This window comes from Canis aureus, chromosome 18 (assembly GCF_053574225.1).
Source record: "Canis aureus isolate CA01 chromosome 18, VMU_Caureus_v.1.0, whole genome shotgun sequence".
NCBI lineage: Eukaryota > Metazoa > Chordata > Mammalia > Carnivora > Canidae > Canis > Canis aureus.
The window spans coordinates 21,388,359-21,406,688 of record NC_135628.1 but is presented as its reverse complement, the minus strand read 5'-3'; the positions used below and the strand labels follow the sequence as shown (position 1 = coordinate 21,406,688).

The window sequence follows — 18,330 nt, the reverse complement described above, 5'->3', positions numbered from 1 at the left end:
TCTTTTTGTAATCTGAGTAAAGACTCTTACAGTTAGCACATAGTTATGTTTACTGCACTATAAATATAAAGCAGGGCTACAGTGAAAATTTAAAAAAGACACACCTATCAAAATGGCTAACATAAACTGTAGCAATACCACCACCAGTAACAGGTGGTGGTGCAGTGATACTGCACTGTGTGGCCACCCGCATTTCCCTGATAGCTAATGACCTGGCACCCCTTTTCCCATGCTTGCTTGCCCTCTGTGTGTCCTCCTTGGTGAAATAGCTCTTTGGGTGTTTTGCCTATCTTCTAATGGAATCCTTTCTTCAGATGTTGAGTTTTGGGAATTCTTTACGGGTTCTGGGTACAAGCCCTTTGAAGGATGTGTGATTCATAAGTATTTTCTTCCATCTGTCATTTGTCTTTTCAACTTCTTTGCAAGATCTTTTGCAGGGGAAAGATTTTAGTTTTGGTGAGGTCCCATACATCACCATTTCCTTATGTGGGTTATCCTTTTGGTATCAAGTCTTAGCACTCTTTGTCTAGGCCTAGGTCCCAAAGATTTTTTTCCTAATCATTTTATGGTTACATTTAAATCTGTGATCCAGGGATCCCTGGGTGGCGCAGCGGTTTGGCGCCTGCCTTTGGCCCAGGGCGCGATCCTGGAGACCCTGGATCGAATCCCACGTCAGGCTCCCGGTGCATGGAGCCTGCTTCTCCCTCTGCCTGTGTCTCTGCCTCTCTCTCTCTCTCTCTGTGACTATCATAAATAAATAAAAATTAAAAAAAAATCTGTGATCCATTTTGAGTTAACTTTTGTAAAAGGTATGAGGGTCAGGTTGAAGTTCATCTTGGGCCTGTAGATGTTAAATTGGTGCAGAACCACTTGTTGAAAGGTTATCTGTCCTTCATTGAATTGTTTTTACATGTTTGTCAGTAATCGGTTAGGCATATTTGTATGGGTCTATTTCTGGGTTTTCGGTTCTATTTCATTGATCTGTGTACCTCTTCCAGTACCATATGGTCTTGATTACTGTAGCTATCTAGTAAGCCTTGATGTCAGGAAGAGGTATTCTTTTCATTTAGTTCTTTTTCAGAATTATTTTGGCTATTCTAGGGTCTGTCCCTTTCCATGAAAATTTTAGAATAAGTTCATCTATGTCTTCAGAACATCTTACTGGGATCTATACAAGAATTGCATTAAACCTATAGATCAATTTGCAGAGAATTGATCTCCTTACTGTGTTGAGTCTTTCAGCTCGTGAACACAGTATTGACATATACTTACATGGATATATACAAAGAAGTATAAACCTCTTTGATTTGATTGCTTTCAACTGCATCGTGTAATTTTCAGCATATAGCATTTGTACATCTTTTGTTTTTGAATCATCTTTGTAATCAGTTGGTTGGTTAATTCTCAAACATTTCATGACGACTTATGTGCTAATGCTGTGCTTGGGGCTAGAAATATAAAGGTGGAATAGAAAGCCTTGGAAAGATGCATGTTTTTTGAACTGGTATTTTAGCTGATAACAAAGATGATAATTTTCCCCCCCTCCAAAATAATACGATTACAGTGAAAATGGAGGTTATCTGAGATTTATCATTGCTAAAAGAACCGCTAGATAGAACATGTTTGAGAGCACAGGCTTTGGAGCAAGGTTTGAGTTTGAAACCTAGCTCAGCTTATTGGCCATTTGGCTTTGGGCCAGTTGCTTAAGCTTTAGAAGCTTTACTTTCCTTATATGTATAATGGGATGTTAATATTATTGACCTGTTAGGATTGTTGTAAAGATGAAAGAGAAACATATATAAAACACTTCTCACAGTACCCTATGCAGTGCGATTATTTTTATTGTTAATTTCATCTCCTGTCCAGGCTAAGGAAAAGAAAAAAGACCAGGTAGACAGATAAATAGACAAAGGTTGAACCTGGGATGTTGGGGGCTATGGGGGACAGGGTGTATTGAAATCAAAGAGTGATTATTATAAGAGAACACAGGAATTAGATTTTTCAGAGTCTAGCAGTCTTTCTTTCTTCAGAAGCCTTTTCCCACATGGAGAACAGTAGGAATCAGTTAGTTTAAATTTTTAATTCTACTCTGCCTGGCTTCTTCCTTCATACTAGATATAGTCATTAGGCCCAAGAAGTCATTAAAGTGTTTAATAAGGTTATTAAATTGACTAACTGCTGCTGCTGAAGCAATTTTCATAGGAAATCCATATGATTCTAGGTATGGAACTCGGAGCTGTCCTCTGTGGCTGACAGACTGTCAACATTCCTTTGAAGGATGGTGGGCAGCATCGTGAGGGATGCGTCTAATTAAGAGATTATAGGTGAACCTTGGCTTCCTGGGTGTGCTATTCATAGCTGGAAGCATGGTGAAACTTCACTAATTCCTACTAATTGCAAGGTGGGGGAGGGGAGGCCCATCTGAATCATAGAATATTTTAAAATAAATGTACTTTTATTACTTTCAAGTACATATTTTAACTCCAACTAGGCAAACAAATTGTTGTCTGGTACAGGTCTTAGGGGACCCAAGTTATTGAAGCCATCAGAATGATTTTCAATTATTTCTATGTAAATAGGTGCTTCTGGAGTTCTTTAGGGTGCTCAAAAACAGTTTGTTCTCATAGATCTTAAACATTGCTCCCGTAGCCATATGCTGTTAATTGGCACACCCTTAGAGGAAGGGGTTTGTTAAATTAAGATAAACTTTAAACCAGCTGCTAAATAACTTATCATTAATTCACGGACTCCAAGAACCCAAGTGGATGAGGATTTTATTTCAATTGAAGTTTGATCTCATTTTTTTCCCTAAAGGCAGTTCATTCATTCCTGCAGGCATTCATTTATTTATTAAGTGATATTAATGGAGTACATTGGCTGTGCACTCATGTCCTACATGAGAGCCTGCACTCCCCTGAAGGAGCTCAGCATCTGGTAGAGGAGACCTTCGGGCATGAGCAGCCCAGTAAGCTGTGGTGAGCAGGGACAGGGCCCAGAGGCATTAGCGGCTTAGAGAAGTATCAGCTTAATCAGACTAGGTGAGTCAAAGGATTTCCAGACACTGAATTGCATTTTGAAAAATGAATTTGCGTTAGAAGAAAATGAAGGCAAGAGAAAGATGATGGCAAAAAAGAGGAAAGGGGGGGTAGGGACAGCAGCCCAGGAAGCGGGCATAGTATATTCAAAGGTATGGAGGTGCAAACTGGCATGTCCTATAGGGGGACCTTTGTTAAGCCTTTGGAAATGAGTAGAGTGAAAATCATGAAAGACTCTGTTGGGCTAGCTAGGGAGCCTGAACTTGATCTTGAAGATTTTGGGGCAGGTTTTGAAGGGGCATGTTTTAAGCAGGACAATGTGACATTACTAGATGTGTGCTTTGGGGCCATTCTTCTCTTAGTGTGGGGGATGAATTGGGTACAGGCCCGGAGATCAATTAGCCACCTATGCACTGATGTTGGGCAAGTGGTTCTTGAGCTAAAGCAGTTGCAGGGGGAATAGAGTTGTGGGTAGTTCAGAGGAGGGTGAATCTTGAGAACTTGGGGGATGCCCAGGTAGCTCAGCAGTTTAGTGCCTGCCTTCGGCCCAGGGCGTGACCCTGGAGTCCCAGGATCGAGTCCCACATCCGGCTCCCTGCATGGAGCCTGCTTCTCCCTCTGCCTGTGTCTCTGCCTCTCTCTGTCTCTCTCTCTCTCTTGAATAAATAAATAAAATCTTAAAAAAAAAAAGAGAATCTTGAGAACTTGGTCAGTGTGGATTTGGGAGGTGAGTCAAAGAGAGAAGTCTAGGGTAACTGGGTTTCTGGTGGGTTGGCTGGAAATGAGATGGAGAGCAAGAGGGTGTGGCAAGAGTGTGGCCTCTGTGCTCATGGGACCACTAGGCAAGAGGCTGGATATGTATGTGGAGAGATGCCTGGGCTGGGATGGAGATGGAATCATCAGCTCATGCTGGGTGCTTGAAACCATATGTTTGGATGAGATCATCCTGGAAGTGCAGCAGGGTGTGAGGAACAACAGCTGGGGATGACACTCAGGGGGCCACAGCAGTGTTTAAGAGAGTGAGAAGGGAAAAGCTCACCATCCGCAAAAGAATAGTGATATTTAGCACTCCAAGTTAAAGATTTTCAAGATTGAAAAAATATTTAGAATCTTAGCACCATAGCTAATTTTGTGCATTTATTTTTTTTAATTTATTTATTCAGGAGAGACACAGAGAGGGAGGCAGAGACATAGGCAGAGGGAGATCCCAGGATCTGGGATCATGACCTAAAAGCCAAATGCAAATGCTAAACCACTGAGTCACCCAGACATCCCCAAACTTGTGCATTTAAAATGCATTGCTGTTCTTTTTTTTTTTTTTTAAGATTTTATTATTTTTTATTTATTCATGATAGACACAGAGAGAGAGAGAGAGAGAGGCAGAGACACAGGCAGAGGAAGAAGCAGGCTCCATGCAGGGAGCCGGATGTGGGACTCGATCCCAGGACTCCAGGATTGCGCCCTGGGCCAAACGCAGGTGCTAAACCGATGCACCACCCAGGGATCCCCTGCATCGCTGTTCTTAGAAGACTGTCCCCCATTCCCCCACCCGGCATAGTTTTAGAATATGTATTCAGCATACCCTACCCTATGTAAAGATTAGACTTAATGAGTGATAATAATAGCAGAGTCTGAGAATTCCAACCCACGGAGATGAAGAAAGGACTTTTTTACTGTAATTTGTCATTATGCTGTCCATTCCTTCTACAAATATTATGAGGGGCTTGCTCTGAGCAAGTACTGTGAAATCTTTAGGTCAGTGTTTTACTGAAAAATTACAGTGTTAAAGTGTTTGCTGCTGGGTTCTTAAATTAATAGTTTGTACTTTAAAAATATATACAGTTGGTTTAGCTTAATTGCTTCTTGCCTGTGTCTGTGGGAAGGTCTCAGTGCTTTGGGTTTATAAGCATTTTCCTTTCTATGTAATAATACTTTACATTCACATAGCACTGAAACATTTTGCTTTTTGTTTTTTGTTTTTAGGAAGGGTATGAGCAGGGGTGGTGGGAGAGGCAAAGGGAGAGGGAGAGAGAGAAGCTTAAACAGGTTAAACAGGTTCCACCTCTACCACGGAGCCTGACATGGGCTCGATCTTGTGACCCTGAGACCTGGGCAGAAATCAAGAGTCTGGCACTTAACCAACTGAGCCACTGGGGCACCCCTATATTCACATAGTGCTAAATGAAAAATTTCCTAGCATTTTCACCAGTGTTTTATAATTTGATACTCCTAACAAACAGCTGAGATAAGTTGGAACAAGCATTATTCCCATTTTCCAAATGTGGAAACAGGCTCAGTGAGTAAGTTAATAATTTAGAAAGTGGATAAATCAAAATTTATTCCTAGTCTTGTGACCATAATCACTGCTCTTTCCATGAAAAGGGATATGTTACTCTCAGCTTACATGTTAACAGTTGGACAGTAGCAAGCAAATAGGGGAAAAGAGCCCTGATTTTTTTTCAGAACTATTTGTCATTGCTACCATTATTAATTAATAGTGTGTTGAGTGGTTAGGGGGTTTGTGACACTGTAGTAGCTGTGGGTTTTATAGTTTTAGTTCAGAATCTTTTTAAAAAAATTTTTTTTTAAATCATAAGTTTGCAGCACATTGACAAATGGGTTTCCTTTCTTTTCATTTTTTAAAAATCTGTGTAAAAGCCCACTATTTCAGTAACAGGTACATGGCTTCTGCTGTTAATATAGAACATTCCGCTATTGGAAATTTTTAATTTCCCTTTTGGTAAATTCAAGAACTCCTGCCTCTCCAAGTGGAAAAGTGGAGCTGCCAGCACCCTGTGAGGGCACATGGCTTACATGTGACCTGATGACTAGGTGCTTTCTGGCTTGAAGAGCCAGAAGGGGTGGCATAGAGAAACCTTGGCTGCTGTTACCCGTGTTGTGCCTTGTTCAGTGTGGGCTCCACTGGCTTCTCCATTAGGCATAGTGGTGACCAGGATCCAAGAAAATGTTTTGATTTTTTTTTTTTTTAAAGATTTTACTTATTTGAGAGAGAGAGCAAGCAGGGGGAGGGGCAGAGGGAGAAGGGGAAGCAGACTCCCTGATGAGCAGGGAGCGTGATGTGGGGGCTCATCCTAGGCCCCTGAGATCATGACCTGAGCCAAAGGCAGACACTTAACTGACTGAGCCACCCACGCGCCTCTGTTTTGATTTCTTTTAAAATCAGAAAAGTAAAATGTACTTTTAGATGAAAGTAAAGGTTTTAATATATAATATTGATATATTCATCTTTATGTCAGTGTAGTCATAAAGTATGATTTTTTCAAATATATATATATATATTTTGTGGCAGAAAGTACCCAGGACCAGGAAAGTGAGAAGGCAGCCCTGAGTGTATGTGTGGATGGGGGATTTGGAAAAGTAAATGTCTGCCCTGGATGCCGGTCTTCTCTTCCTAACCTATTTGCCCTCTGTTCATTGATTCATTGATGACCGGTTCATTCCTTCTAAGAATGCTGGGTATGTGAAAAATACTCCAGGGAAATGAGTTAAAAACACACACACCCACAGACAGGAGATCAAGGTGAAATGTGCACAGACTCAGGCATCATGCCTGGGTTTCGTTCCAGTTTCCATCTCTGGGCAGCTTCTCTTATAATTTAATGTGCTTTTGGGAAATAAAGGCCAAAAATGTGTAGAGCATCACTGTATGGTCATCTTGTTTTTATTGTCTGTCTTCTAAATGACCTTAAAAATACATAATGAAGAGATTTTAAAGTAAAGCTTGGAAAGATGAACTCCTAATCCCCTTATACTGAGGGGAGGCAGTGAGGCAGAAATCTCAAATTCAAGAATAAAGTATTATGTTGCCTTAGAAGGTGACACTTGATAGGTGGCAAGAGGGGATACGAACTATTTTTTTCACCTTAAAAAAAAATCCTCTGTACTGAGTCTCACTTTACAATCTATGTAACAGAATGGAGGTGCTTTGTCCAGAACACACCATAATCTCTCTTCTGCTTCTGCTCTAGAGCGTTCCTAGCCTGTCCTTCCGATGTACCAAAACAAAGCAGTAACAAATGCCTAAAATTTCAGCTTTGATACCCCATTCTTTAGACAAAAGGTTAAAATATTTAAAATTAGATTCAATTAGGGGTGCCTGGCTGGCTCAGTTGGTAAAGCATGCAGCTCTTAATCTTGGAGTTGTGAGTTCAAGCCCATATAGAGTATAGTCATTATTTAAAAATAAAATCTTTAGGGCACCTGGGTGGCTCAGCAGTTGAGCGTCTGCCTCTGGCTCAGGTCGTGACCCCGGAATCCTGGGATCGAGTCCCACGTCGGGCTCCCTGCGTGGAGCCTGCTCCTCCCTCTGCCTGTGTCTCTGCCTCTCTCTGTCTGTGTCTCTCATGAATAAATAAATAAAATCTTTAAAAAAAATAAATAAAAAGAAAATCTTAAAAAAAAATTCAGGATGCCTGGCCAGTTCAGTCAGTGGAGCGTGGAATTTTCGATCTTGGGGTGTTGGGTTTGAGACCCATGCTGGGTGTAGAGATTACTGAAAGGTAAAATCTTTAGGCATGCCTGGGTGGTTCATTTGGTTTAGTGTCCAACTCTTGATTTCATAGGTCATGACCTCAGGCTCATGGGATTGAGCCCCACTGGGGCTCTGCATTCAGCTGGGAAATTTCTGTCCCTCTCCCTGTGTTCTTTCCCCCACTCACGCTTACTTTCTCTCTCACTCTCTGTCTCAAATAAATGAATAAAATCTTTAAAATAAATGGAATCTTTAAATAAAATAATTCATTTAGCAAATTTATGATCACCAAGTGAGTATAACTTACTTTAAAATTTATTGTGCCAAACATAATAATTGTTTGTTGCACGTGATTTCATATTTTTAAACTAAGCTTATGTAGTAAAGGGCACTTTTTGGAAAGTATTGTGTTTTAAATTTTATTTCCAATTCTTACTATATTTAAAAAGGAACAAGATTATCTACCGTGTATTTTTTTTAACATTGCTAACTTTTATCTATAACATGAGGTTATGAAGACGAAATGATTCACCAAATGGAAAAATATATTTTAAAAATAGAAAAGTATTGAGTAAAAGGTGTTTATCTTTTTTATTAATAAGTTATTGCTGCTTAATCTCATGAAGCTGGGCTGCATACATGAAGTCATTTTCATCTTCCATTGCTTGCTTCACATGATCTTCACTAGTTTTTTATATTTTGTTCTAGGGAATGACTTAGTTTTAATGTAGAGGGATGAAGAAAGTAAGAAATGGCCGCTTTTATGATTTGAGAAAACCCTGAACATACTTTTCATGATTAAAAATGAAAAATCCGTATTCGAGTATATTTTCTTGTCATTATATAACCTGTAAGACTTTAAGGACACCCAGCTTGGTTTTGCATCATTTTGAAAATTCCATTTGTGGCAGAAGTACTTTTGGACTTCCTGTGGTGCCTGATTCATTAACCTTACTTCTTGTTTTTTTAAGAATTAACGACCACAGCTCATTTCAGTTTTGTTTTGGTAGCATCACTTCCCTCTGCTCTTTCCAGACCTCCTTGCGATTCTGAAACATCTCTTTTCTTATGATGCCTTTACAGGAGTTTGTAAGCGTCTGGGTTCGAGATCCTCGGATTCAGAAAGAGGACTTTTGGCATTCTTATATTGACTATGAGATATGTATTCATGTAAGTATGCAGTCAAGAGTCTACAGAGGTCATAGTAATTTTTAGGTATACATCTTAAGGGGCACTGTTATACTAAAAATTGAAATCTGTAAAAATTTTCCTAATTCAAAGAGTGGAATTTGAATGATGACAAGTAATGCCTGTATCTCCAACAGGGTAGTCAGATGGCTCCTAAAGCTGGGAAATTACTCCTTTGAGTTCCTTATTGTATCTTTACTAATATTAATATTTTAATGTTTATTGCCTACATGTATGAATATGTGAATACATCTAAAATTCACCATTAAAGAGTATTTATAGCTCATTAATGGTATTTCTTTATGATTTGTTATAGCATATTTCTGTGTAATATATTACCTGATAAATCTTAGGTTTTGAGAAATATAGAGTTCTCTGAAAAACTGATGTGCTGTGGTTTTATATGTAGAATAAGGAAGTAGGAAATGAATACGTGCAATTATTTTGCCTTAATCTAGATTCTGAGTAATTAACATAAGTAAATAAATAGAAATGATGTATTTTATTTGGAAATAATACTTTATTATAATCTCTTGGATAATGCTGTGTGGTGTGTGGCCTTCTACGATCATCTTCAACAGCTAACTTTTTTTGTAGAGAGCCAGGTAGTAAATGTTTTCAGCTTTGTGGGCCATACATTCTCTGTTGAATCTACTCAATTCCGCTCTTGTAGGTGAAAGCAGCCATACACAGTATGTAAATGAGTACATGTAATTGTGTTCCAATAAAACTTTATTTGCAAAGACAAGTGTCAGGCTGGATATGGCCCACAGGTTATAGTTTATTGGCCCTGATCATGGAGATGTCACTTTCCCCATCAGATTTAGTCCAGAATTCTCTTGGGAACATAGAAACAGGCTCAGATTTTATCTGTGACTATATAGTTCAAATGAAGTAAAATTTAGCCACCTTTAGTTTTCCCATTGTAAATACTTAACCTGGTATATTGGACACCCAAGCATCAGCCATAAAACTTTTTTTCCCCCTCCTTTCTTCCCTTTTTTTTCTTCCCAAGTTCCCCAACTTAGAAAATAAAGTAAAAACTCAGAACTGTTTTTGTTTTGTTTTGTTTTGTTTTTGGTGGTGGTGGTTGTTTTGTGTTTTTTTAGAACTACTTTTTATTGATTGTGTTGAAGGTCACTGCCAGTGTATGCCTTGTATTTTTATTTTGTTTTGGTTTTACTCCTGAAGTCACACCAGATACGGATTCTGTGTAGAAAACTATAACATGAGTATGTAAGACTAAGCATTTGAAAATGAAATGAAATTCTCTAGTTACCTTTTTAACTTCCTCTAAAAAATATGTGGATCCTTATCACTCTTTATGGTAGACATGAAATTTAATTATCCTCAGAGAGTAAATGAAAGCATAGATTTTTCTCTGCTACATAAATAGCTTGAGGTGAATTCAGAAATGTCTGTCTCAAGCCAGAAATGATAGGTTCCACAAGTATTATTTGATGGTTTTCTGGCATTCTGCTGAAATGCTAATAAATTGACATTGTATAAATCTTGGCTTGGTAGATAGCAGAAATAAGCAAATAGATTTAGAGGAGCTTAATAAATAAGTGATCTCAGCATATTCTGGTCTGAACTGTCCATACTTGTTTATGATTAGGAATGGGTGGGAGGGCCTGGAGGGCTCTTGTCAGCCTCCCTCAGATGCTATACCCATAGAGCTTTGCAGGTAGAGAAACTGGTGGTTAACCCTTTTAAATTAACCTCAAGGGAAATGATACCAGGTGACTCTGGCATCTTAGCATTTATTTGGTATTTTAAACTAGTGGACTATATATATTCTCCTGACCTTGTCCTGCAAATGAAGGACTTATGAATGGACCTCTGTCTGGTATAGGTACCAGATGGATCTTCAGTCAACATCCATGACATTGACATCCATAGTAATTCAGAACAGAGAAATGAAAGGGAGTTGAAATTGACTCAGTTGTAGGTGAGGCATCAGGAGTCCCTGCAGTGGCCTGGTCCCCTCTGGGGAGGGAGCACTGAGAAGATATCTGCCCAGGCCTTGTGAGGGCCTCGTTCTGATGTAAATGGTCTGCTGTCACTTGATCACTTTATAGAGTGAGGCCCTGGTGTGCTTTGAAATCCACGCACAGATTGTGCCACAAACGTTTTGCTGCCATATTGTCAAAGGTGATGGGGTTTAGACCAGTAGTTACTTTGGGGACAGATGTCTTAACCCCTCTTCCTTTTGAGGCTTTCCGAACTTTATCAAGTTCAGGAGTATCAGGAACCATGCCATACATTTCATAGGAACAGTTTAAGACCTCAGGCACATAATCACTTACGTTTGCCAAGGAAAACAAGTGCTGGGTGCTTATTAAGTGGTAGAATGATAATAATCTTGAGAGAATATAAATCTTTGGGGCAAACAGTTTTTTCATCTGGCAATGTAAAGATTATGAAATAGAATTTTGACATAAATACAGAGAATAGAGATCTCCTTACAACACCAATAGACAGATATTTGCCAGTCTCTTGTTTAGAGAAAGGAGAAAGGAGAAACACTTGTATTTACCAGTCTTGGGTTCAGTCTTACCTGAAGGAGAAGCATTGCTGTTTTGCTTAGGATGGGGATTCCATGGGTCACTTTTTCGAAGTCTACTTTACGGTAGCTGGAAGGACACACAACATGTATTATCTATTAATAATATTTATAGATAACATTTGCCAGGTACTTATCTCACTCCTTACAACCACCCTGTGAAATAGGTATGTACTACTTGGTCCGCATTTTACCATTTGGTAAACTGGAGTTGAAGTGATTTGTCCTGTGGCAGAGTGGGACTGGTTTGCAGGCTCCCCACGTAGATGTTTGTCCCCATGCACTGAATGCCTCACTCTACCTTGCATGTCTAGTAGAGGAGACTGCTGTTTTAAAAGCAATTTCAGTACACCCCAGTGACCCTCTACACCTGGGGGTCACAGGACGAAGAACTCCCCACTGTCTAGACAGGCAGCCCAGTTCTGACTTCCTCTGGGGCTGTGTAGACCCGACCCACAGGGGCCAGTACAGATGCTATGGTGAACACAAACTCCTCCACATGATCAGCCCCAGGTATCCCCTGTCCCAAGACATCCTGATCACCGCCACAAACAACCAAGATTACGCAGTGGAGAATCCCATCCGGGTGGGCATGCCTACCTTGATCCTCCTGATGGTTCTCAGGGGGCTGCTGCTTCAAGCTCAGTACAGTCAGAGAAGACCCCAAGATGCAGACATGAGATAAACATAAGGGAGAGAAGACCCACCATTCGGCAAGTTAGAACATTGGAAGTAAAATTGATGATACCAATAGGCTCTGGAAGAAAATCTGTTGGGGAAACAGTTTGTTGAGGATGCTCAGAGTATAAACATGGTTTGGGTGCAGGGAAATGTCTGGATTGGTGCTGTAGCAGCTCTTTTGTGATTAAACTATGGTAATTTCAGCCCCCCCCGCCCCAAATGATTTCAGGATGCCTGGTGATTTGTGTGATCTGTACCGATGGCCATATCAAGGATATGACGGCTTCTTGCATCATGTCAAGGGCTGTAAGAATGTGTCTCTCATTCCCAAAGGTCTTTTGCAGCTACACACACGGATGGATGGATGGTGTTAAAATGAAAGGATGACCCTGAGTTTTTATTGGTCACTTAGACTTCAGGATTTGTTTAATTTTTATGATTCATCTTTGATAGCAGTGCTAATAGGTGAGCAAGAGGCTGCCTCAGGACTCAGGGAGTTGGTGGGGTCATGCTTCGCCCCAGGATGACACTGCTCATTGATGTCATCCCAGCTGTCTTCAGCAATGTTATATTGGTGGGTTTTGTGCAAAATGGGAGTCTAGCATAAATGCCAATGTATTTTTGGTTTTAAAAAATCCTATTAAAAATGTATATGGGTGCATATAGTAAGAGATGCAAGAAAAAACTTTTTTTTTTCCTCAAGGAAAACTTATATGTGTTTTTTTCTTTAAACAGACCAATAGCATGTGTTTTACAATGAAAACATCCTGTGTGCGAAGAAGATACAGAGAATTTGTGTGGCTGAGGCAGAGACTCCAAAATAATGCACTGCTGGTGTAAGTGATTTAAATAAGTGATATTGAGGAGACTTTATTATTACATTCAATATTTTAAAATTTGTTGTGCAGTAGACAACATAGTACATAGGCTTTTTTTTTTTTATTGCAGTATATTAGCTTTAGCTAGTTCTGTGGTTACTGCATCTGAATTCAAAATTTACCACTTAAATTTCCTCAACTTGATAAGTACTGGCCATGGAAGGCCTCAGGAATGTTTAAAAATGGGTTTTTCTTTAACTTAATTAATTTTCTCATACCCTTATTATAGAACTATAATAACATATGTGACATAAGATACATATACAACTATATGATAGTTACACAATAATTATCATATAATTTGCTTTCACCAAACCACCTTGATTTGATGATTAAAAACTTTTTTTTTTCTTTCTCGTAAGACAACTGCCAGAACTTCCATCTAAAAACCTATTTTTCAACATGAATAATCGCCAGCATGTAGATCAGCGGCGTCAGGGTTTGGAGGATTTCCTCAGAAAGTAAGTGCACAGAAACTCTTGTGGCCAGATGGGAGTTGTGAGCAAAGTGCTTTGCAACAGTCAAGTGTCCTATAATTATGTGGGGGAAAATATGACTCTTCTGAAATGCTAATGATAATAATCTAGGGCCAGGCTCAGTAGTTCATTTCCTATATTAGAGCTCCATCTTGTGGCTCCCATCATATGGTACACATCCCAGACCACATCTTCCAGAAGGAAAACAATGGCTAATTGAGTCACATAATAAATCTGTAGTCCCTGCAGCTGTAAAGCAGAGCCAAATTACTTGGGGAGTTTAGCTGGCAAAAGGAAAATTTGCCAAGAGGCAAATGTGCTTTATTAAAAAGGTATTTCTTAAAAACTGTCTTTATTAACATTTTATTTATTTATTTATTTATTTATTTATTTATTTATTTATTTATTTATTTATTTAATTTTTAATTTACAACATTTTAGGATTGACCAAAAAGCAGCTCTGTGATGGGCTGCTAATTAATCGTTTCTGGGCTCTTCTAAAGAAAGAGTTTAACTGTATTCTTTTGGAGAGAATGTTTATAAGGGAGTATTTATTGGTGTTTGAATAATCTTGGTTACTAACCCTGGGCTCTTTGGTGATGGTAGTTACTGCAGTTAAAGTGACTTGAATTTGCATTACTGTAATTTAGTTTCTCTTTTTTTCCCCATTCTGGAATGCTAGAATGTCCATCCCGTGAAACAGCACATTGATTTGTACTCAGACACTGAGGCCAGACTCCCTGGGTTCAAATCTTGGCCCTGCTACTTATTAGCCAGAGATGTGGACAAGTCTTTTACCTCCTCTGTGCTTGTGTTTTTCCATCTATAAAACAGGGTTAATAATAGTGTGTACTTTGTAAAGTTGTCGAGAGGATTAGGTGAGTTAATGAACGTAAAGCGCTCACAACAGTTCTACATGTAATGTATGGTATTGGTCGTTATTATTTTAATCCACTTAGACATGAAATTAGCTTTGAGCTAATTTTTCTAATTTCCTATTTTATAGATAAGGAAATAGGCTGAGTCCTATGACTATTAGTGGCAGGGCCTAGTTTCCTAAGCTACCTCTCTTTTTCCATTGACTTCAGGATCTGAAGTAATCTCCTTTGGAGTTCACTACACAATACCTTAGAGCTAGCCTGAAATAACATACTGCCTTCTCCCCATATGGCTCACTCATAAAGGGTTTGGATATTAAGTATGCACATGAATATTAATATTTATTTCAATTAGGTTGATATAGTGTCTTTCTTTGGAAGGGGTCATGGAGACATATAGAAACGTGCGAGATTATAAATTGAGGGAGGACCAGAAAGGAAAAGGAAGCCAGAGGAATAAAAATGACAAGACACCAGAAGAACCTATTAAGTGAGCCAAGTCCTCAGGAGCCATTATGGGGGTATTCTTTTGGGTATCACAGGCATGGAGAACAAAGACCTGGTCAAGTCTTTTCTGCCCATTCCCTTGGGAGACAGCTCTGATTTTAATTGCTGCCTCTATGAGACCCAGGTGGCTGATGGCGTCTCCCTTAAGATGTGGCTTCAGTGGTTCAAGTTTGCCGACTAGGCTGTCAGTGCAGATGCTGCTCGGGAGCTGCAGACTGGCGGTCAGCAGTGAGGCCTGGACAGGGACAGGCAAATCCTGTGGTCCCTGTCAGCGCTGGGAAGCTGCTTGTCTTCTGTAGAGGAGTCTCCTGATTGGAGGTCAAAGGACAGCATGTGTCCCTGTATTTATATTGTGAGTTCAGCACAGGGCATGTGTTTCTGACCAGGAATCACTTCACTATTTTGACTATGACCTTTCCTTCCCCAGTTGATCTACCAAATTGATGCCTGAGTGAGTGTGACTTGGCTGCAGAGGAGTTAATGCTCGTGCCTGGTGGTTTTTGCATCCTGTGTCATTTGGCTGCTTGCTGATTGAATGTGATACAGTCCTCCTAGCAGGGGGTATCCTGGAGCAAGAGCATGGGAAGCTGGGTTCCAGGTCTCCCATGAATCGCAGCTTCTCAATTTTTTCTGGCTCTCCGACCTTGAAAAAATCACTTAATTCTCATGTGCCCTGGTTTGCTCTAAAGGGTGTGATAATGTAGCACAAAACGCTGCTTGACCTCATTGGTTGTGTCATTAGGATGATGCATTTGGAAAGGCCTCTGATAACCTGTTTGTCAAGTGTCTACTTTGGGCCAGCCTGGGTACTGGGCAGATGGGACAACAATCCTTCTCCTCTTGAAGCACCCATTCCAGTGGGAAAGTGCTGTGTACCTATCAGGGGATCGCTAGTTTCCTTAAAATTGGATCCAGATTATCATCCAGAAGTCCAGTCATAGAACAGACACCACGTTCTCTTGTGTTGTTATTTGTCCCACTATTAGTATGTGAATATTAGTCTCCAAGCTGATGAGTTTCACTTTAAAAATGAAAGCCGGTGCTTCTACGTGGTTTGAACCCGAAGGAAGCAAGGAGTCTTTGATAACACATGGTTGGATTCAAGCCTGACCTAGGTGTCCTTGACACTGGGGCTCCTCTTGATCCTCCTCACCCTCAGATTCTGATGCAGAGCTCTCCTGTCTCTGTCTGGTTTGTGTAGAAGTAGCAGCCTTCCAGGTCCTGGCCCCTGGAATCCCCTCAGCTCAGGCCCAGTCTGGGAAACGTTTTCTGCACTGTGTCCTGACCCCAGCTGGACATCCCCTGGGGCCCCACTGGCTACCCGTTAAGTAAGGCCACTGTCAATAGCCTGCACTTTGTTTTTTGTTTTTTGTTTTTTTTTGTAGAGTGCTTTTAGGAACTTGAGAGGGAAGACACCAGAGCATTAAAATGTGAAATATGCTTGTGTTGTAGATTTTTACTTTATTTTTATTATTATTGTTTATGTTGTAGATTTTTAGCATGTATTTTAATTTTTATTATTTTTAAAAAGATTTTATTTGTTTGACACAGAGCAGGTACACCAGTAGGGGGAGGGGTAGAGGGAGCAGGAGAAGCAGACTACCCCCTGAGCTGGGAGCCTGATGTGGGGCTCCATCCCAGGACCCTGGGATCATGACCTGAGCTGAAGGTAAACACTTAACTGACTGAGCCACCCAGGCGCCCCTAGCATGTATTTTTAAAATATGTTTTTTTTATGGAGGTTTTGAAGTTATAAACCAAGAACACTATATATGTTCACACCCTTTGAAACCAAAATGCTGCTGTCTTTGTGCATATGTGCACATATAAGTATATATATGTTTTTTCATCTTGAGGTGAAATCATACATCTTTAATAACAAAGTACGTATCCAGACTAGCCTTTATGAAGGAACTGGGAAGTTGTTTCTTTGACTAGGTGCCAAATAGTAATAAGTTGTACCATTTATTGAACACTTGCTCTGTGTTTAGCTTTTTACATGTTTTATCTCAGTTCTTACAATAATATTAGGAATTGGGTGTCATCTCAATTTTATAGACAAGGAAATTATAGGAATGGTGGAGACATCATATGAATTCCAGGAACTGGCAAGTTTATAATTAGTGGAACTCTTAAATGCTGGCTAAATTTGGCAAGTATAATTGTGGCATTTTTCAGATATATTCATTTTCTCTCAATCTTGGGTATCATCTCTCCTTTTTTGGACTCCTCCCCACCCCTCTGGCTAATTACAAATTGTAAGTCACTTCTATTAATAGTCATAGAAAAAGAAAGTTATAGACTAAAATTATAAACTGTTGGTAAGTAACCAACTATAAACATGGCAGTCCTAGTAATTTTTTATGTTTGCTTCATACCACAAATGGGAGCCAGCTTTCCTTCTTTATTGAATTAATCTCATTAATATAACTACATGTCCCTTACAGTGTAAACTTCTGTATTAGAATTTTATATTTCTTAAAAATTTAAGGAATATTAGAGTTTTTACAAAAGGATACCATGGAAAGACTAGTTTTATACACACACACACACATTTTTATAAATCTTTGTGTTCAATAGAGGGCACCATAGCACAGATCATGAATGTCTTCAGTGAGGATTTGTAGGTTTTATTTATTTTTTCTCCTGGTAAGAGGTAAACAGGCTGAATTAATTTTTTCCCCTTACATCCCACTGCTAACCTTCCATACTCTATACACATGTGTATATATCATTATATTGGGTTCAGTAGACAGGGCATCCTTAGTTAGGATTAAGTGGTTTTGCATAGCTATATATTGTTCCCAGCTGGACCAGTATATAATACACCTAATAAAATCATGCTGAAGAAAACCAGATTTTCTACTGTGTCCAGTTCAAGGGAAAAACAGGATTTGCTTTGTTTAGTTTAAAGTTGTTTTGGGGAAAGGAATAACTTTTGACTCATGTTGTAAATATCTTTTCAGAAATTTCTTTAAAATTTCAGAGACTTTTTTTTGCTGCTTTTATAAAGGCTTGAAAATTATATACATTTATTTTTATGGAAGCTTATAAAGATGACATTTTATTGACGGTTTTACAAAGTACTCTTTGTATTAAGTTTGAAGTTGATTTTCTGCTATTAGATTTGTTTGTGGAAAATGTGGCACAAATATGACTACAGTAAAAATAGGATTTAATATTATGATGGTGGCAGTCACAACATTCTCTGAAATACCAGATACTACTTAAAATGAATGAGCTACGCTCACCGAACCAGATGGGAAAGTATTTACAAAATCTGGTATTTTTAATTGCGAAATGAAATACCTGAGAGTAAAAATCATAAATATGTTCAAAATTTCTTTTGCTTATTTAAAACCCATACCCATGGAGCACGGCCACGTAAATTTAGCCAGCCAGGCAGAGGGCATTCCAATAACCAAACTGTGCCTAGTGGGTGTCCTGTTTTGTGAGTCCAGGGCCATGTAGTGTTCAGATCCTGCCTCCCTGGGAGCGGGGGTCACATCTTCCATTTCAGAATCCTGAGCTGGGTGTGTGCAGGCTCCCTCTTGCTTTTCACCAGCATGCCCTCCAGATGGCAGTAATAAGCAGAAAAGAAAACACTGGGAAATAATGAGTCTAATGTA

General features: G+C 39.4%; 1 protein-coding gene across 5 annotated transcripts in view; it reads left to right on the top strand.

Annotated features, from left to right (window-relative positions):
• SNX10 (sorting nexin 10) overlaps nt 1-18,330 on the top strand; it is a 74,478-nt gene that overhangs the window by 51,627 nt on the left and 4,521 nt on the right. For 4 of the 5 annotated variants that reach the window (XM_077856463.1, XM_077856464.1, XM_077856466.1 and 1 more), the window contains 3 exons: nt 8,611-8,697; nt 12,698-12,798; nt 13,203-13,301. In XM_077856463.1, the coding sequence (XP_077712589.1) occupies nt 8,611-8,697; nt 12,698-12,798; nt 13,203-13,301 (287 nt within the window). The remainder of the gene's footprint in view (nt 1-8,610; nt 8,698-12,697; nt 12,799-13,202; nt 13,302-18,330) is intronic. The other variant, XM_077856467.1, reaches the window with a different exon arrangement.